The 18,987-nt window shown below is 39.1% G+C and overlaps 1 protein-coding gene across 4 annotated transcripts in view; it reads right to left on the bottom strand.

Annotated features, from left to right (window-relative positions):
* Positions 1 to 12,135: 12,135 nt before the first annotated feature.
* gpc5a (glypican 5a) overlaps positions 12,136 to 18,987 on the bottom strand; it is a 155,173-nt gene continuing 148,321 nt past the window's right edge. Inside the window, exon 8 of one of the 4 annotated variants that reach the window (XM_085133575.1) lies at positions 12,136 to 16,129. In XM_085133575.1, the coding sequence (XP_084989701.1) occupies positions 15,972 to 16,129 (158 nt within the window). In that variant the 3' untranslated portion in view covers positions 12,136 to 15,971. The remainder of the gene's footprint in view (positions 16,130 to 18,987) is intronic. The other 3 variants (XM_085133366.1, XM_085133657.1, XM_085133498.1) reach the window with 3 other exon arrangements.

Below are 18,987 nucleotides of genomic sequence, written 5' to 3'. Positions count from 1 at the left end.
GGTCCATAAAAAATGCAGCTTTGTTCCAATAATGAGCCATAAGGTGTAAATTGTACTGCACTCCTGTTTCTGAGGGTGAAAGATTAAGTGAAAGAAAAGGAGAAACAGAGATCAATGTACTAACTGCTACTTGTAATCTATCAGTTGTCAAACCTGCCTCAGTGTCACATTTTGTTAGTGGAGGCAGCAGAACTGACAGAGAGTTTCTGACAGAGAAAAAAAGGCAGAAACTAAAAAACCCTGCTGCCTTGCTGCATTCAACACATCGGAGTAGCTCCCCCAAACATCCATTTATTCATTTTCACATGACAGTATCAATGGGGACAACACGAAACAGCTTCACATCTGAACCAGAATTATTCATTACAATCACGCTTTCTGTCTGTACAATTATTTATGTGCTTCAATTATGGATAAAGCAGTGTGAAAGGGCCAAACTCCAGATGAAATACAAAAAGTTTATGGATTTCAAAGGCAGAGCTGAGTTTTTCCTGCATGATCCACTTGATAATTTTGAATTGTTTTTAGAAAAAAAACCTTGTGACTGTAAAAGGATTAATTCTGTTTCATTGTGGTGCAAACGAAATACAGTATGATGATGAAACGGCACTGAAATAAATGAAGTCACTTGCTCTATGCTTCATGTCTGAAGGTTCGGCAAAAAACAGGACTCACAGCCAAATTAGGTAAACATAAAGCTGACATTTTTAAGGTAGGCAGTCAAAGTTCACAAGGTGCAAAACCTTGTGAACTTTGCACTGAACTTCTATGCATATATATCAATTTAAAAAAACATTCAAAGCATGAAATGAGAAAGAGAGAATTAGGACATAAATAGACACAAGACAATCAGGGAGATAGGAAAAAGCAGGCAGACATAAGCAAACCAAGGTCATGACAAAAGGAAGTAAAACTAAATACAAGTCACAAGAAACAAATTAGTGCCAAAATTAAAAGAATAACTGGAGGTCACTACCATCTTCACTACATCTGATTCCCAAACAGCAAGGTGGGAAAAAACAGCTACAATTCTGAGTTAGGCTTCACAAAGGGACATCGCTAACGAGTGACTTATGTCACAGTGGCTACATGGATGACCATTTTTTTAAAACAGGCTGTGCTTCCAAACCTCAACGTTAGGAACCAACACATAGAAAAGTGCCCAGCTGCATACTTCATGTCTAAGAAGCACAGGGTCTGAAGCCAATTTTCCAATTTTCCCAATTTGTGTTAACATTTTATTTTTTGCTAGGTGAAAATTTAGATAAATATTTGATCTTGTAGTAAAATTAAATGTGAATCCAGTACTCTATAATTTCATATCACACAGAATTATTGTAATTCATGTCAAAATTCACACTCCTTAGTCAAATTGTGGACCTAATGTCATGGTCCTGGGTCGGTGACCCAGCGCTTTCAGTTTATTATCATTTTCTAGTTTATTATGATGTTGTTGATTATTACTGTTTGAGTTCTATGTGTTATATTCGGTCTGCCTTTGAGTCTGCGTCTGTGTCTCTGTCTGTCTATCGTGTCACCCCGCCTGTTTGTGAAGCTGTCTGTTTAGTTCTGTGTCTTGTTTGGTTCCTCGTGTCTGAGTTTCCTGTTTTATTGTGAAGGTCTCTGTCTGATGTGAGTATGTTCAGTTTACATTTCCCCTGTCCCGTCAGCCCTGATTCCTCCCAGCTGTGTTGCCCTCCTGTGTGCCATTTCCTGATTACCTGGTGTGTGTATTTATAGTTGGTGTCTGCCTGTGTTTCTCGTCGCGTCGTCTGTGTTCATTTGTGTATCTGCTCCGCGTCTCTCTGCCCCTCGCTCCATGTCCTCCTTTTGTATTAGCTTTGCCAGTTTAGGTTTATGTTCAGTTCTGCCCACACCTTGGTTATTTGTGCACTGTAAATAAAACCCACTTGCACCTCCGCCACTGTCTGCTTTTGGATCCTCCTTCCTCACCTCCACACGACTGCCGCCCCAGCCGTGACACCTAACCTTTTTACATTAACACCGACTAACTCAAGGTCTTACAATAAATAGCAACTCCCCTTTGAGCAAACACTTTTTAATGACAGGCAATGTGACGTGAAAGAGAGGAGAGTATAGAAAAGATGCTTAATGCATCATGGGAGGAAAACAGGTGTTCTTCTTCCACTGAAAGTCAGCCTTATTGCTGAAGGCTCTGGAAACAACAAGTAAGCCTGTCCTCTGAAAGTAGGGTTTGATATTGGGATAGTATGTTTTTAAGATAAGATGATAACTGGTCTGGGCCTTGTTTGATAGCTGTATTCCATTTTTAGGGGCTGCTGCACCAGTAATCTATTCCAGTTCACTATAGTGGAACAACCAAGCCATCATTACTGTTATTAATTCTACCTGTGGTCTTCGTGCTGTGAGACGATATGATCTAACTGTGATGTGAGAACAGGTGTTAAGTGTAGTTCCTTCAGTTTTTGAAGGAATGGGCCACCCTTGTTAGCGGGTTCTAGTTTTAGACAGAAACACAAGCATTACAGCGGACTGATTTAACATTTCTACGCCGGAAATGTAAAAAGAAAGAAAAATAGTGAGTACATACTAGTGAGCTCGTAAGGTATAATAGGCTTTAATTTTGAGCTTTATTTATACCGCTTTTCATCTCCTTAGAGGAGATAATCTACTGTTTTCTGCACACATACTTTTTGTAGTTCACCTACACAATCCTCGCACTGGTTTAATTAAATAACTACAATGTACAAAGAAAGTGGCTTTTGTTTATGTCAAATAAAGGAACGCAACAGGAACACTTGTATCATTTGATGTAATATAATAACTTTGCAATTAATACCTTTCTGAAATCCTAATTGCCTCAAACAGACTGCCTAAAACAACAGATCTAACAACGACTATGTGCCTTTTAACTGTCCTTCACAACTCATAAAACTCAGTGTTGCCTCTGAAAGTAGGCTGGTGACTGTAAATATTAAGGTCTGAGGACATTGTTAATGGATTCTCTGATGACACATTTCACCCAGGCACGGATTGTAATTGCTTTTTACATGACAAGTAATTGTGTGAGGGCTTTAGAGACAGTGAAAAAGTCCCTTGAAAATAGAGACCTATGAAATTAAACCTTGGTTTTCAATTTTCACTCCCACAGGGGAGTGGGCAATTAAATGGGTTTAACCTAGTACTGTATAATAAGATATAAATATTTTTTCTATGCATATATATTAATATATTTTTATATATACCCATTAGCCACGCCATTAAAACCACTTGTTTAATATTGTGCAGGTCTCTTGCAATAAAACTGTCTTTCAGCACGCGGGGCATGGTAGACAGGATTTTGGGGCATGCATCAGGTCCTTTGGGTTGCAGAGTGAAGGCCTCCAGGGACTGGACTCATTCCAGTGTGCCCCATAACCCTGAACCTTTGGAGGTTGTGTCGGTGCTTTGGTCTCTTTGTTGTGGTTTTCGAGCCATTCCTGCTCAGATTTTCTTGCTCTTTGTTGGGATACGTTTTTCTACCATGCACCAGCCCCATGTTTAGGGACTCTCATCAACAATGGGGTCGTTTTATAAAAGGGCAACAAGTTCAAGACTCGGGGTGCTATTTTAGAATCATATTATTAGATTAAGATATAGATTTTCTTTTCTTTTTAAAAGGCTCAAAATTGCTTCAACCAGCAAGAGAAAAGCAAAAACTAAAGTTGCTCCAAGTTTCTTATTGATGATCAAAGAAAGATAAAAACCTGCAAAACTATCTCAAAACAACTGCAGGGCCTCCTACTTTCTGTGCACCAGGGTCCATAGGATCTTTAACGAATGGTGAATTGATTAGTCAGTAGGTGTTGGTTTAGTATGTGCTGAACTCTTATCTCAGCAAAATATGTTACCATGGAGAGAGGTAGTGAAACACATTTGTAACCCTGAAAATCCTGAGTTAAAGCTGAAGTTATCTAGCTATTCCTCAGAAGATTGATTTGTACGAAGATTATCAATAATTTCTGTTGGTAGTTTTAATGTTGTGGCTCACTGGCACGTAGGTTGTACTCATTAAACCAATAGGAACAGATGCAGAGTGTTGCACCCACTCACTGTGTGTTTATGCTTCATTTCAAACCAACACTGGAGCTTCCATATTGTGATAGACTGACTCACCAAGGTCATTCCCATAACATAAACATTGTCTCTGAAATGCTCAATTGACAGCTGCAGTTCAGTGATTAAAAATCTTGGCTATCCGCTTCTTTATTGGACAAGTTTTCCCTGTATAATGAGTTTTTGTGGAAATGTATTTCCATCTAGTATCATCCTAAAAAGTGTCTTCCTCTCAATGCCCTAAACCCTTTGCATTAGACATTTTCAAATAAATCTTTCCGCCTCTGTCTTTGTCTCTCTCTCCGCTGTCTTTCTCTCCCTGGATTTAGGATAAAGACTGAATTACACAGCAGAACAATCCTGGATAGCAGAGACAGAGATTACCCTCCCTGATCTTTCTACAGACAAGAAATTCCGTGCAAGAAGTTCAGTGAAAAACTCTCCCTGAGGGTCTTACCACCTCAGTACTGACAGACTGCACATTAGCATGCATCAGAGAAGAGAAAGAAAACGGTTTTATCCTTTTTGACCCACCACTTGACTTGAGATAGAGAGGAATCTAGTGAGCCAGTGCAGTGGATGTTAGGCTTGTCACCACACTGATCTGTACTCGGGGAAAAAAAAAAAGAACGAAAGACAAGAAGCGAGGTTCTGCATACTACCGTGTCAGAGGCATATGGCTCTAGAGCCAACAGGTAGAGTACACTTCTCCTTTTTTTCTGTTTAATATCAAAGACTAAAACAGCCTGGATTTATCTGCTCTAAATATACATTTGCAGCATGTGTCTACACTTACTGATGTTCACAGAGACGGAAATGTGCAGAAACGGTTGTAACCACATTTTAAGTCATTAGACTGTCCATTATAAACAATAAATAATAACTTTATTACTGTGTCAAACAGAAGACCAATAATTTATTCTTCTCCACAGATTCCAAATATCGATTACAGTTCGAGCTACAAGGATTGATTAAACAGCAGGAAATTAACTAGTCATAAGGTCATTAATCAAACATAAACAAACAATGTAGTTTTTTTAAAGGTTTGCTATGTTAAGCACTGCACTAAATAAAGTACTTACCTTATATCTTACCTTATATCACTTTATATTTCTACTCCACTACAGAACTGAACGTTTACTAGAGCATAAACATAAAAACTGTATAATCAATAATGAAATCTGTTGCCATATCATTATAAAAGTTCAACTAGCCTTTATTAAGTACATCTTGGGCTTTACCTTCAGAACTGCTTTCATTCTTCATGGCACAGATTCAACAAGGTGCTGGAAACAATCCTCAGAGATTTTGGCCCATGTTGGCTTGATAACGTCACACAGTTGCTGCAGATTTGTCAGATGGCTCTTCATGATAGCAGCGTCCTGAAACATCCATCAGAAGGTTGATGCAGTGTAGGATGGACTTGGTCAGTAACAACACTCAGGTAGGCTGTGTTGTGTAAAGGATGCTCAGTTAGTACTAAGGGGCTGAAAGTGTGCACAGAATTTGTCCAACACCCTTTTAAACTGCCAGCAGCTGCTTGAACTTTTGATCCGAGGCAGGATGCATCCATGCTTTCATGTTGTTTGCACCAAACTTTGACCCTACCATCAGAATGTGACAACAGACATTGAAACTCATACCAGGTACGATTTTTACAATCTGTGATCCAACTTTTGTAAAGTCCATGTGAGTTGTAACCTCCGTTTCCTGTTCTTAGCTGATGGGGACTACACTGTGTGGTCTTGGGTTGCTGTAATCTATCTGCTTAAAGACTCAACCAGTTGCTCTTCTCCTTGCCTTTGTTGTAACATAAAGAAATTCCTCTCAGCTCAAAGCAGTCTGAATTCCCCTCCAACAAGAAATATTTTTCCCACAAAAGTGCTGCTATTTGATATTTTCTCTTGTGTGGACCATTTTCTTTAAACCCTAGAGGTGGCTGTGTGGGTAAATCTTATGGTTAATGGAAGCTGTTTATCTTCTGGAGTTCCGTGTGTTCTTAAAGTCCTGTATAACATTAAAAGTCTTTAATATCAGTCAGTCTGTGTGCAATCATGATAATGAGCACTCTGTTCTCATTTGTAAGTTTCCTCAAATGATCATAATAACATAATTTCTTGTAGATAAAAGCACCACCTCCTTTGCGATGTCTGTCTCAGTGCCATTTCTTATCGTGTCTTCTTGTGTATGTGGTGGCAAAGTTGCATTTAAAGTGCCATCCAAGAACTCGATGTTCTGCATGTTATTCATATAAGCTGCTGCTTCACTGCTTAATTAAGAGGCATGAATAATATATTGACTTCTGTCATAAATGGAACTGGCAGTCGGTCTGCCCTGGATGCAGAGATGTGTCAGACCTTAGTCAGGAGCTAATGTTAAGCAGAACACCTACCTTGCACCGGAAAGCTATGGGGAGAAAAAAAGGGGGTGGGAATTGGAAGGGATGGATATTAGATGGTGATGTGCAGCAGAGGAGAAATATTAGAGAACAGATTTAAGCATGACATACTGTATGTGATCTGAAAATGTGAAATTTTGAGGGTTGGCTTCTCTGGCAAATGGGTCAGTGCCCATGGGGAGTAGTAGGGATGGTCTTAGCGGTGGCAGCCATGTTTGTGTGAGCCACAACAAGTGGGTCAGTAAATAAAATGGAACTCATCTCTCAAAATTGAAAGCGATGGCAGCATTGCTAAAGCTGCTGCATGAACTGAAAAAAAAAATAGGACAATGATTCATTATTATGACCCAACATAAAAGCGTTTAGCAGTCAGGTTTAATATAAGCATTTGCTGAATTTGTCATATTTTAAGGATTAGTGCACATTTCCTCTCATTATTTGACAGGATAGTCGTCTGTTGTGTGCTACACCCTCGGGAATAATTCACTGTGTGTTTCCAAGTTTCCAAGAGTAGATATAAAGATAAAAGTAAGTGAGAAGGAAACTCACAATTTACACAATTTGAGGAAATAAGGAAAGGAAATCTGTTTCTTATGTAATTTTGATTCTCTGTATAATAAATTCAGCTCACAAAAAATTCAAGAGCTAAATTTAGACAAATTTCTTTTTGTAATGTTTCCCGTCTTGTCACTATGTATGATCTGTAGCATGCAATTATTTTTCCCATGTTGCCCAGTTTCATCTGTAGGTTTCAGTGAGTCATTAACTTTCCTAGACTGTATACTAGACTGTCTACTGTATACAACAGTGCTGTGAGCGAGTATGTTTTGCACATTTTTCACAATTAAATACTTCAGATCAAGCGATTTTTTTAATATTTGACAAAGATAACTCAGGTAAACATAAAATGCAGTTTTTAAATTATGACTTAATTTATTAAAGGAAAAAAACATGAAAAAGTAATGGACCCCTAACCCTAATAATTGATTGTTCCACCCTTGGCGGCAAGAACTGCAACCAAGCGTTTGCTATAATTGGAAATGAGTCTTTTACAGCGCTGTGGAGGTATTTTGGCCCACTCATCTTTGCAGAATTATTTTTATTAGCCACATTGGAGCAAAGAATCAGAATCACATTTGAGTCTGGACGTCTTCTTTTATTTGAGTCATTCAGAGGTAGATTTTTGAGTTTTTTGGATTATTGTCCTGCTGCAGATCCATGTTCCTCTCCAGCTGGAGGTCACAAACTGATGGCCTAACTTTCTCCTTCAGGATTTTCTGGTAGCGAACAGAATTCATGCGTCTATCTATTCTGGAAAGTCGTTCAGGTCCTGAATCAGCAGAGCAGCCCCAGACCATCACACTACCACCACCATGTTTTGTTTTGTTTTTTCATACAGGGCCATGTTGGTTTGGATAGCCCCTAATAAGTGAAATAATTTAAAAAGTTGCCTGTTGCCTCACAGCTAGAAGGTCCTGAGTTCAATTCCACCATCCAGGGTCTTTCTGTGTGGAGTTTGCATATTCTCCCCATGTTTGCGTAGGTTCTCCCCGGGTACTCCCACAGTCCAAAGAGATGCAGTTAGTGGGGTTAGGTTAATTGGAACCACTAAATTGCCCATATGTGTGAATGGGGGAGTGAACGTGAGTGCGATTAGTTGTCTCTGTCTATGTTAGACCTGTGACAGACAGGTGACCTGCCCAGGGTGTACCCTGCCTCTTGCCCTAAGACAGCTGGGATAGGCTCCAGCACCCCACGTGACCCTGAAAAAGGATAAGTGGAAACCAAAGGATGGATGGATTTTGTATTTAATCTGGTTATCTTTGTCTAATATTAAAATGTGCTTAATCTGAAATGTGTAAGTGTGACCGATATGCAAAAAATAAAGAAATCAAACCAGGCAAATATGCTTTTTCCTAGCACTGTGTGTATACAGAAGTTGCTTTAGTCTCCTAAGGTGAACAACATTTCCCTGTAGTAGAAGAGTGACCAGTGAATGAATGAGGAGTGAGTCTCAGAGTGATGAAAAATGAGGGTGAGTGAAAAGGAAAGTCGAGGAGGGAAAGGATGAGATGATTTATTGTAAAACCTGTGCTCTAGTCCTGTCTGATAATCTGGAAGCAGTGGGTGGGTAGACAGTGGTGAACACTATATTGATGAGACTGTTTACACCATTCTCAGAGGGACTGAAAAGTTGTGTGCAGACAGAAAGAGATTGAGAAGCCCCACGCTGCTGTCTCCAAGAGGTGCGAGAGGTGTGTCCAATTGGGGAAAGCCTTCAGATGCCATTAATTTCTGAAAGCACACATCAAGAAATGTTGAAAGCACATTTGGGGCAGCAGGGTTTCTTAGTTTGGTTCTCAGTAGAGCCGACTGTCCTCTTTTTTGTCTGAAAATGAAAAAAAAAAGAGAGAATAGAAGCATAGTCCTGAATAAATGCGGGTCCTTAACCTTACCGTTGGATCTAGGCAGTGAATGTTCACTCAGATATTCATGTTATCATTCTTAATGTCTTTGTGTTTTTAAACTGTGTGGGTCAACAGCAGCACTTGACCTGAGCTACCTGTTGTTGTCAGCCCTACCAGCTCGTACTTCGGCTCATATGAGTAATTATTTGTATATGTACTTACCTGTGTGTAGCAGATATGTGACTTTTAAGTTTGTGTAGGAGGAAATCTGACCAAGAGTTCACAACGTGCTGGAGACTTCAAATCTACAAGCGTGTGCTGACACAGGGATGTGTTGCAAAAGAGCAAAGCTTTGTATTCAAACCTGCATGTTTGTGTTGCACCTCTTCCTTTGAGCAACAGTGAAATGGAACATTATGAGCTGTTAATGCAATTCTGATTGTTGTCTAAGTGCTACTACCCAGAAAAGGGTTACCACTACATTCCACTTACATACCCACAGCAGTCAAGGTGTCCAGAATAAGCACTGTTGGTGCTAAGAAATTAGTATAATAAAGTAATCCACTGGTACTGCAAAACAACACTGTAGAAAACTAAAGGCAGAGATTGAATTTCAGTGTGGAGCAGAAAAATGAAACGGCCACTTGATCAAACAAAGTGATCAAACCAAAACAGTGCTGCAAAAAAACTTACCTGCAAAGCTAAACAACATGTATAAACACCAGGACTCACTGTCCAGTGTGCAAACAACATTTTAAGGTTTGACTCAGCCTCAAAGTATGGCTTACCAGCAGCACATTACTTTTACTGTATATATACAGTATATCAAGTGGGCTGCAGTGAATTAGTTTCCATATCAAAGCAATAGTGTTATTTATAACATCTTATAGTGTATGGGACTATGACGCAGGAGATCCGGCAGTACTGGAGAACAGGTGAATGGAAATAGCTATTAGTGGGGGGCAGGGGGCACACAGGTAACAACAGGTCCTGCACCAGGTGTGGTGGTTTTACAGCAAGTCTGGTGGGGTGGCCTTTGTGGACTGAAGCCCCCCCCAAAACCTGCCAACTGCATGGGAATAATAACAACATACCAAGGCAAAAGAATTATTAAGAAACTTTGAATGTACTTTTTTAAACTAACTGCTAAATTTAAAAAAAATCCTGTCAGGCAAAGGTTTGTTTCGTGCAGTGTTAATGTAGCAGTAAGCCTTATTTAGTTAAAAATGACCTCTTGCACTTCACAGTAATTGTCAGTTTTCAAAGACATGCCCTGTGTTCAGAGTAAAGCTTGTAAAAACACTTCCTTTACCGTGAACAACTTGATGAATGCCACAAGGCTTTGGCTGCATCTGCACTGCGATGATTAAAGCTCCTGTCTAAGTTGAGGCTAAACGTTAGCCATTGTCAAGGTCACAGTCATAATTCTGAGTGAAACAGAAACCTCAACGGGAATATGAAATTAATCTCTGTATGCATTTAAGCAGTGCTCAGCATTATTCCCCTCAAAAGGTCCCAGGAGCCGTTCTTCACTATGCGGAGATAAAAGACTCCAAAGACAACGGTTCATACTATCTTAAGCTTTACCTCTGAGTAATTTTGAAGACAGCAAAGTGTATTGTAATTGGACTCACTCCAGCACAGAGAAACTACTGCAATGGGAACTGTTCAAAAATACCTGCCTTCACCTCTTTTAAAATGCAGGAGTTCATTAATATCGCCATTCATTTCTTAGTCTCTGTGTGGAAACTGAACACTGTCCTATTACCGTCCAGGTTCTTCAACTCCCAATTACCAGTAATGAAAAATGCCAAAGGCAAGGTTTCTGCAAAGAATAACTGCACTTTGAGACGCTGTCACAAAATTAAACATTAAAGCATTGTGATTTTATGATGTAGTTTCACTTCAGTCATTACTGAAAAATACTTCAACATTTCACATGATATTATCGAGTAATTACACCAGCAGACATTTTAAAAAGGTTTCTTTGATGGTTTTCGGGTTTAAGCGTAATAATGGTAAGTTCACAGTAATGTAGCTCACTTTATCTTTAGCTTGAATCTGGAAAGAGCTTTCCAAAGTGTTTCCCATTCACGCAAACACTCGTGCAGCAATGGAGACAGAGTTTTCCTGGAAGGCGATCACTTGTCATAAGAAGCCAGTTGCTTGGCCACGTGGAGGGTCCCTGTGATTAATGGACAACACTATACCACCTGAGCCACAGCAGCCTGATATCCACAGACAATACAGACGGTGTCTTGAACCACTAAGTAGTTATTTAATTAACATTAACAACTGTTTCCATCATCACTCCGATCTCAATGAGACCACATGGTTAAAAAATATGATTTAGTGATAATAGTTGTCTTCTGTATTGGTTCCATAAAGGGAACAGTGTCAACTTCTTTCTTTTGTTTACTCCTGATTCTGTATTAAAAAGAAATCGAGTTACATTTAAACATCTTATGAGTCTTCAGAGGTGATGTAGTTAATGGTTAATGGTTAACTGTGTAACTCTTACCTGAATCTAACATTTTTATTTTTTTTTTTAAAGGCACTATTTCTTTTGTGCTTATTCAGTTAAATTTTTACATGGCACAAATGGCAAAGGGTAAGAAATAACATGTTGGATTGCCATAAATATCTAATTAAGTTATTTGATTTATTTTATTATTGTGTATTTTGTAATTGTTTATATAAACAATACTTGTATAACAGATGTTGCAAAACATTTTGGTTGCTGTAGTTTAAATACATGCCTTTAATAGAAGCATTTACAGTCATAGTAAAACAAAAGTATGCTAGATTTATGTTCTGAGGTTTAATTATGTGTTTAAAAAAGAAATATATTAAATATATATTTAATCAATTACAGAAAATTGTTATTTCAAGTTATTACTGATAACAGGTCACGGCAGATGGCCACCATTCCATGAGCACGGATCTGCTGGAGGTTTCTTCCTGTTAAAAGGGAGTTTTTCCTTCCCACTGTTGCTTGCTCATCGAGGGTCATATGATTTCTGGAGTTTTCTGTTTTCTTTGTACTACTGTAGGGTCTTTATCTTACGATGTAAAGTGCCTTGAGGCAATTGTTGTTGTGATTTGGCACTATATGAATAAAACTGAATTGAACTGAATCATGGGGTATACTTTGTTTTCACACACTGTGTGTGCATTTTGTTTTTTTGTTTTTTCAATAAATAATGTAAGTGTGAATGTTGTTGTTCATCTCAGGTTATATCTACATAATTTGAAAACAGAGTATGGAGTAGATCATTTTTATGATATCCTGATATAAAAGTTCAAAATTCTGACACACTATACAAACTAATAAGGAGTTTAATAATCATATTAATTGCTCATGATCGGATAGAGTTTTACATTCATTATTTTGCTGTTTCTTTTTAAGTCTGTAAACTGGGCTCTTGAGTCAATGTGTTGTTTTATATTTAAGTTATAATTAAGAAATAGTCTTTTTTTTCTGATTAAAGAAAAGAATAATAACAGACAGTATTTCTGTCCATGTCACATAAAAGACCAAATATTAGCTTATGATTACTCAGAAAGAGTACAATGTGCAAAAATCCACGTGTCATTTCACAAATATAACTGTTACAGATGAAATGTGTGTGTAAGAGCATCAAATGGGAGTGTTTTGCCATATCGTTCTCAGACTAAGGGTGAAATCACTATGTGACACGAAGTGACATCCACTGAAGACCCACGATGAGTAATTTTGTTGTTCGCTAAAAACAGCAGTCTAGATGATCTGTCATAGCCCTGTAGTTAGAAACACAATCAACGGGGATGTAGCTTGATGCACAATTTAATAATAGTCATTGGTAGTATCCAGGCCACATCTCTGCCGTAATGAGGCAATTGCAGCAACTTAAATGGGCAATTTGGAAGAAAAAGGGCATGTGGCAGACATGCTGCAGCCCAGCGTGAAGGCCTTGGGGTATTCTTCTGTCTTATTCACCATGTGAATGACTACTGAGTGACCAGAGGGACTTAGAGTTGAGAGAGAGTCCAAAATCTCAGGTTTCTGCTTTATTCTGTCCCAACTCTCACAACTACTCATGACTCATCATCAAAACACTGCAGATTCAAGGTGTCGACATGAGGCCACAGCGCTGGACAGTGAGGGGCTCTTACTGTGTGCTCCTCAAACCACCAACGCCAAAAATGTCAGCAAAACTGTTTTACATAAACCTGAAAAAGTAACAATGTTTACTTTGATAACTTTATCATAAAGTGTTAACATGTGCTCTCATTTATATTTAAACGTTAGACACGTACAGACACATACAGATTACTTTTCCAAATGTCCAGGGATGGTTAGAAGTTACCGTAAGCCTGACGAGGAGCAAAACAAACTGTATGGATGACAGCTGAAAGCTGGAAAAACATGCTTTAATTTAAGTCATGTCGTTGAGTAATCATTTCATTTTTTAAACTGCTGATATTTGGAAATACAGGATTGTGGTAAAAAAGCAAACCAAGAGAGCCACAAACAGGCAGAAAAAACAGACAGCTTGTAAACAGTCCAAGACTTTATTCAGAGCTGAAACAGAGTAACACGTGATCACTGCAAAGGAAAATGCGGTGCAAAAACTATGGCAAGTACAGTAGGTCAAAGCTAAACCTGAATCTAGTCCGTTAACAGTGATTGATGTATAGTATGGACATTTAGTTATTTTACAGTTCAACTTCAATCTCTTGTTCTTCTCTTCCAAACCCATTTCACTTGACCTGATGGTCCGACTGGGATTCTCGTAATGTCTGACCTACTTTTAGAAATGCAGTTGCATTCCAGTATCTAAGCAGTCACTTCAGTGCCTTATTATAACAGAGTGAACTGACAACATGAAAATTAAGCCCCAGATGTAATAAAAAACTTGTTATTTTACATGAAGTACACACATTTCATTTTGCAAATTACACATTTTCTCTCCAAACTCGATATTAGAAAATAAACATGTTATTCAAGAGGTTCTGGCATGTTGCAGTGACAGCTCAATGGCACCTCCTTGGCATCACTATCAGCCTCTGGCCCCTTTCCTCCCTCCTCTGGATAACAGTCTCGCTATGTAGCAATAAAAACTATATAAGACATCCTTATATATCAAATCCGTTCTTTAAGTAAGGAGAACCAGTATAACCTGGCATCTCTATTTAGCCTCAAGGCACCTTTGTCTCTGCATCTGCCGTATGTCATTACGAGGCTGAACACATTCTTCAGGGGTGTCATTAAGACGGTTGTTCAAACGACAACAGTGCTAACTTTGAGGGAAGTAACCTGTGATATAATTGGTTTGAGGCAGCAATTGTGACTTATTATGAAGTCAAACGACTGCTTCAAGTTTGTTTCCAAGTGCAATTGTCATTTGGGAATCTCGCCCAAGATCAGAAGCCACAAGATAAGACACTAAATCGATGCAAGAAATGATGAGTAAAATGTATACACGTTTATTAATCTTGAGACTCCAACTTTGTTTAACTAGCTTGTTTAACTAGCTTCCAGCTAGTTAAACAACCTTGAATGCATTAGAGTCTAACCTGGCGTATAAAAGGTGAAAATGGCCAATGAAAGTAATTAGTGTTCGCGCTTCCTCACAGCCGCAGTCTGAGCAAGGTCACAGGCTTTTAAAATATGATTGTATATGATCAAACAGAGCACCCAAGGAAATTATATTTCAGCTGGAAAATAAAAAAAGCTGCGACTGAAGAGGGGATTTAAGGTGAAGCTAAAGACAAAATCCAATTTGCACTTTGCGCCGCTAAGTTCCACATTAAGATGAGCGGTGAACAGTCATGGGTCTCACATACATTTCTCAGCACATATTAATTGTAATATGACTTCATAAATTAATTTCACATCCTCCTAACAATAATCATTATTGGTTATTACTCCTATTAAAGTATATTGTGGTAGAAATCTTTCTGTACACTCGAACCATTATAGAAAAAATTGGAATGCCTCAGTTACACCGCGATCTATATTTACAGTAGCAGCTTTAAGGTTTACCTTTACTTCTGCAATGTGTACTGTATGTATTTATGTGCATATGCTAAATATAGTAGTGACATTTTAGATATAAAAATGATCATTTTAGCCACTGGAGAGAGCTCCCTAGGATATGTGAGCAAAGAGCCTTTCTTCAGTACCACTTTTCTCTCTCAGCCACTGAGAGACCTGCATGGCATATGTGAAACAAATCATTTTACTTTTCTCTGTACGGAAACCTGTCAGCGGCACAGCGGCGGTATGCAGGCAGGTAGAAGGTAGAAGCAATTGGATTCTTCCTCACCAGTGGCTCCAGGAGCTATCAGCCCCTATCCAGGCCTATGAAGGCAGAGGAGGATTGAGTTTGAAAGATGATAATAGACTCCTGAGGAAACTAATCTATTTCTAAAGAAGAAAGGGGTATAAATTCTCTCACTTGCCCCCCACGTCCACCTGCTCACCGTTCTCCTTTCATCGTTTCTCTCCGCATAGCATCACAGGTCAGTTTTCCAATTGAAGTATACCAATTAAATGGATCCTGGACAGCAAGGCAGCTATTATCGAAGAGAAGCAGATATTTCCAGTTCCTTTTTTGTATTTGTTATTAGTAAAATGTATAATATACAGATCATACCTGACATGTAAGTTATTGAAGGTTTCAACAATGATTTGAACACTTTTATATTATTAAAAAAAAAGACTGCTTTTTAATGAAATACTGCATGTACATGTAGTTTGATTCTTGTAATTAAATGCTTTCCACACACCTTATGCTGAATATACAGAAATCCAACTTTACAACATATGCGGTAGCCATTTGTTTTTTGACATCACCTTTTATAAATAAGTCATGGTTAGTGTTAATAAATGCCAGGTGACTGATAAAAAAAATAATTCATACATTTCAAAGCCACCATATGCTTATAGGAGACACTGAGTCTTGTAGTTTCCACACAATCACTCCTGTCCTCCTCTGTGTGGAAGTGAAGGTCCATGATTCAGTAGAGCTTCCACTGGCCCTTTTCTGGATAAATAATCTTGAAATCAAGTCTGAAAGTTTCAAGCTGCAAAGCAGCAGCTGTTACAAGGCCAGGAGCACATGTAAACAAGGCAATACCAGGACCCAGATGGCTGCTGTCAGTCTGAAGCTCCTGGATCTGCCCTTCACTTCTGAATCCTTGGCAGGTGGATGGTGATAATGAAGATGATGTTTGTGATTACCGGTCACATCCGGGCTCACTGAGGAGAGAGCACAAACCAAAATGCCAGTCAGAAGGAAGCTCATTAGAAACATGACATCATTGGAAGGAATGATGCTGTTTGTCAGTGAAAGGATGAGACTGATATATTTCATTTGCTTTATCATCAACAACTGCCATGAAAAAAGAAAACAACAAATCATCTCCCTGCCTTATAAAACTGCCCAAACTTTCTCCCTTTTTTGTGTATTTTCCCCTAAATTCATTTAATTCTGCTGGAGATTCACAGCTTCAGATACATAACTGCATATATGTCACTGTTATAGTACATAAGCACTGAATTTGTTGTGGAGTATTTTCAGCAGTAAATTAATGCAGATTTGTTGAGTTCTAATGCCAGCATGGAATTTTGCTCAATTAAACTACTGTCCTCATGTTCACTGCAATAAAGTAAGATGTAGTGTCGCTCTGTTTTAGGTTTTAATAGCTTTTGGAGGGCTATGGCATAGAGATGTCTCGGGCTTTGGATCTACACAAAATAATTAGGATCAATTTGTTGTTTATTCAGTGTGCTGCTGGCTGTTCTTTAGCTAGCAATGAATTGATTCTGCATGGGATGATTTTTCGAGCAGCAACTTCTGGGGCTACAAACTAAGGCCAACATGGAAGTGCCGAAAAATGGACACTTCAAGCTGACTGATAGGTACAGTGGGGCAAAAAAGTATTTAGTCAGCCACCGATTGTGCAAGTTCCCCCACTTAAAATGATGACAGAGGTCAGTAATTTGCACCAGAGGTACACTTCAACTGTGAGAGACAGAATGTGAAAAAAAAATCCATGAATTCACATGGTAGGATTTGTAAAGAATTTATTCGTAAATCAGGGTGGAAAATAAGTATTTGGTCAATAACAAAAATACAACTCAATACTTTGTAACATAACCTTTGTTGGCAATAACAGAGGTCAAACGTTTACTATAGGTCTTTACCAGGTTTGCACACACAGTAGCTGGTATTTTGGCCCATTCCTCCATGCAGATCTTCTCAAGAGCAGTGATGTTTTGGGGCTGTCGCCGAGCAACACGGACTTTCAACTCCCGCCACAGATTTTCTATGGGGTTGAGGTCTGGAGACTGGCTAGGCCACTCCAGGACTTTCAAATGCTTCTTACGGAGCCACTCCTTTGTTGCCCGGGCGGTGTGTTTTGGATCATTGTCATGTTGGAAGACCCAGCCTCGTTTCATCTTCAAAGTTCTCACTGATGGAAGGAGGTTTTGGCTCAAAATCTCACGATACTTGGCCCCATTCATTCTGTCCTTAACACGGATCAGTCGTCCTGTCCCCTTGGCAGAAAAACAGCCCCATAGCATGATGTTTCCACCCCCATGCTTCACAGTAGGTATGGTGTTCTTGGGATGCAACTCAGTATTCTTCTTCCTCCAAACACGACGAGTTGAGTTTATACCAAAAAGTTCTACTTTGGTTTCATCTGACCACATGACATTCTCCCAATCCTCTGCTGTATCATCCATGTGCTCTCTGGCAAACTTCAGATGGGCCTGGACATGCACTGGCTTCAGCAGCGGAACACGTCTGGCACTGCGGGATTTGATTCCCTGCCATTGTAGTGTGTTACTGATGGTGACCTTTGTTACTTTGGTCCCAGCTCTCTGCAGGTCATTCACCAGGTCCCCCCGTGTGGTTCTGGGATCTTTGCTCACTGTTCTCATGATCATTTTGACCCCACGGGATGAGATCTTGCGTGGAGCCCCAGATTGAGGGAGATTATCAGTGGTCTTGTATGTCTTCCATTTTCTGATGATTGCTCCCACAGTTGATTTTTTCACACCAAGCTGCTTGCCTATTGTAGATTCACTCTTCCCAGTCTGGTGCAGGTCTACAATTCTTTTCCTGGTGTCCTTCGAAAGCTCTTTGGTCTTGGCCATGGCGGAGTTTGGAGTCTGACTGGTTGAGGCTGTGGACAGGTGTCTTTTATACAGATGATGAGGTCAAACAGGTGCCATTCATACAGGTAACGAGTGGGGGACAGAAAAGCTTCTTACAGAAGACGTTACAGGTCTGTGAGAGCCAGGGATTTTCCCTGTTTGAGGTGACCAAATACTTATTTTCCACCCTGATTTACGAATAAATTCTTTACAAATCCTACCATGTGAATTCATGGATTTTTTTTTTCACATTCTGTCTCTCACAGTTGAAGTGTACCTCTGGTGCAAATTACTGACCTCTGTCATCATTTTAAGTGGGGGAACTTGCACAATCGGTGGCTGACTAAATACTTTTTTGCCCCACTGTATATGCACAGGTGTATATATGCTAGGAATCACAAGCTAATTCCTTTCACTGACCTTGAATTATTATGTTGTTTCTGTTGGTTTTAAATTGTAACTGGAGTGTTTTTTGGTATTTGCCTGCTGGAGAAGTTTGTACGGCAGTTCTGGTAAGAAAGATTATTTAGTTTTATTTTAAATGTTTATGTTAGCAAACACTGATTGGAAGACTCTTTGGTAGTAAGTACTTTACAGTCTAAGGAAGCACTCTGCTAACCAAATCTGCTAACTTTAATTTTCATCCAAAAATACTTCTTTTTCCTAAAAACATGTTACTTTCTAAAGAAAATGTTGCTGGCATTTAATTATAAGTCAAGTTTGCATATCTTTGTATTATATTGTCAATATAGACTACATTAAAAATACATTAAGACCTGAAGTCTAATGTCTTGCATACATTTAACAGCTGCAATACAGCAATACTCGGACTGTATCATTAAGGGAGTTGGTTAATTTTCCACTACCCTATTTATAATCAGCTGATGCAACTACGGTGCATCACACAGCCTCTGTGTCATCCCCCCAAAGGTGCTTTAAAAGGCATCTTGGGT

This window comes from Neolamprologus multifasciatus, chromosome 1, assembly GCF_963576455.1.
Source record: "Neolamprologus multifasciatus chromosome 1, fNeoMul1.2, whole genome shotgun sequence".
NCBI classification, from domain to species: domain Eukaryota; kingdom Metazoa; phylum Chordata; class Actinopteri; order Cichliformes; family Cichlidae; genus Neolamprologus; species Neolamprologus multifasciatus.
This window is presented reverse-complemented; position numbering and strand designations above follow the sequence as displayed.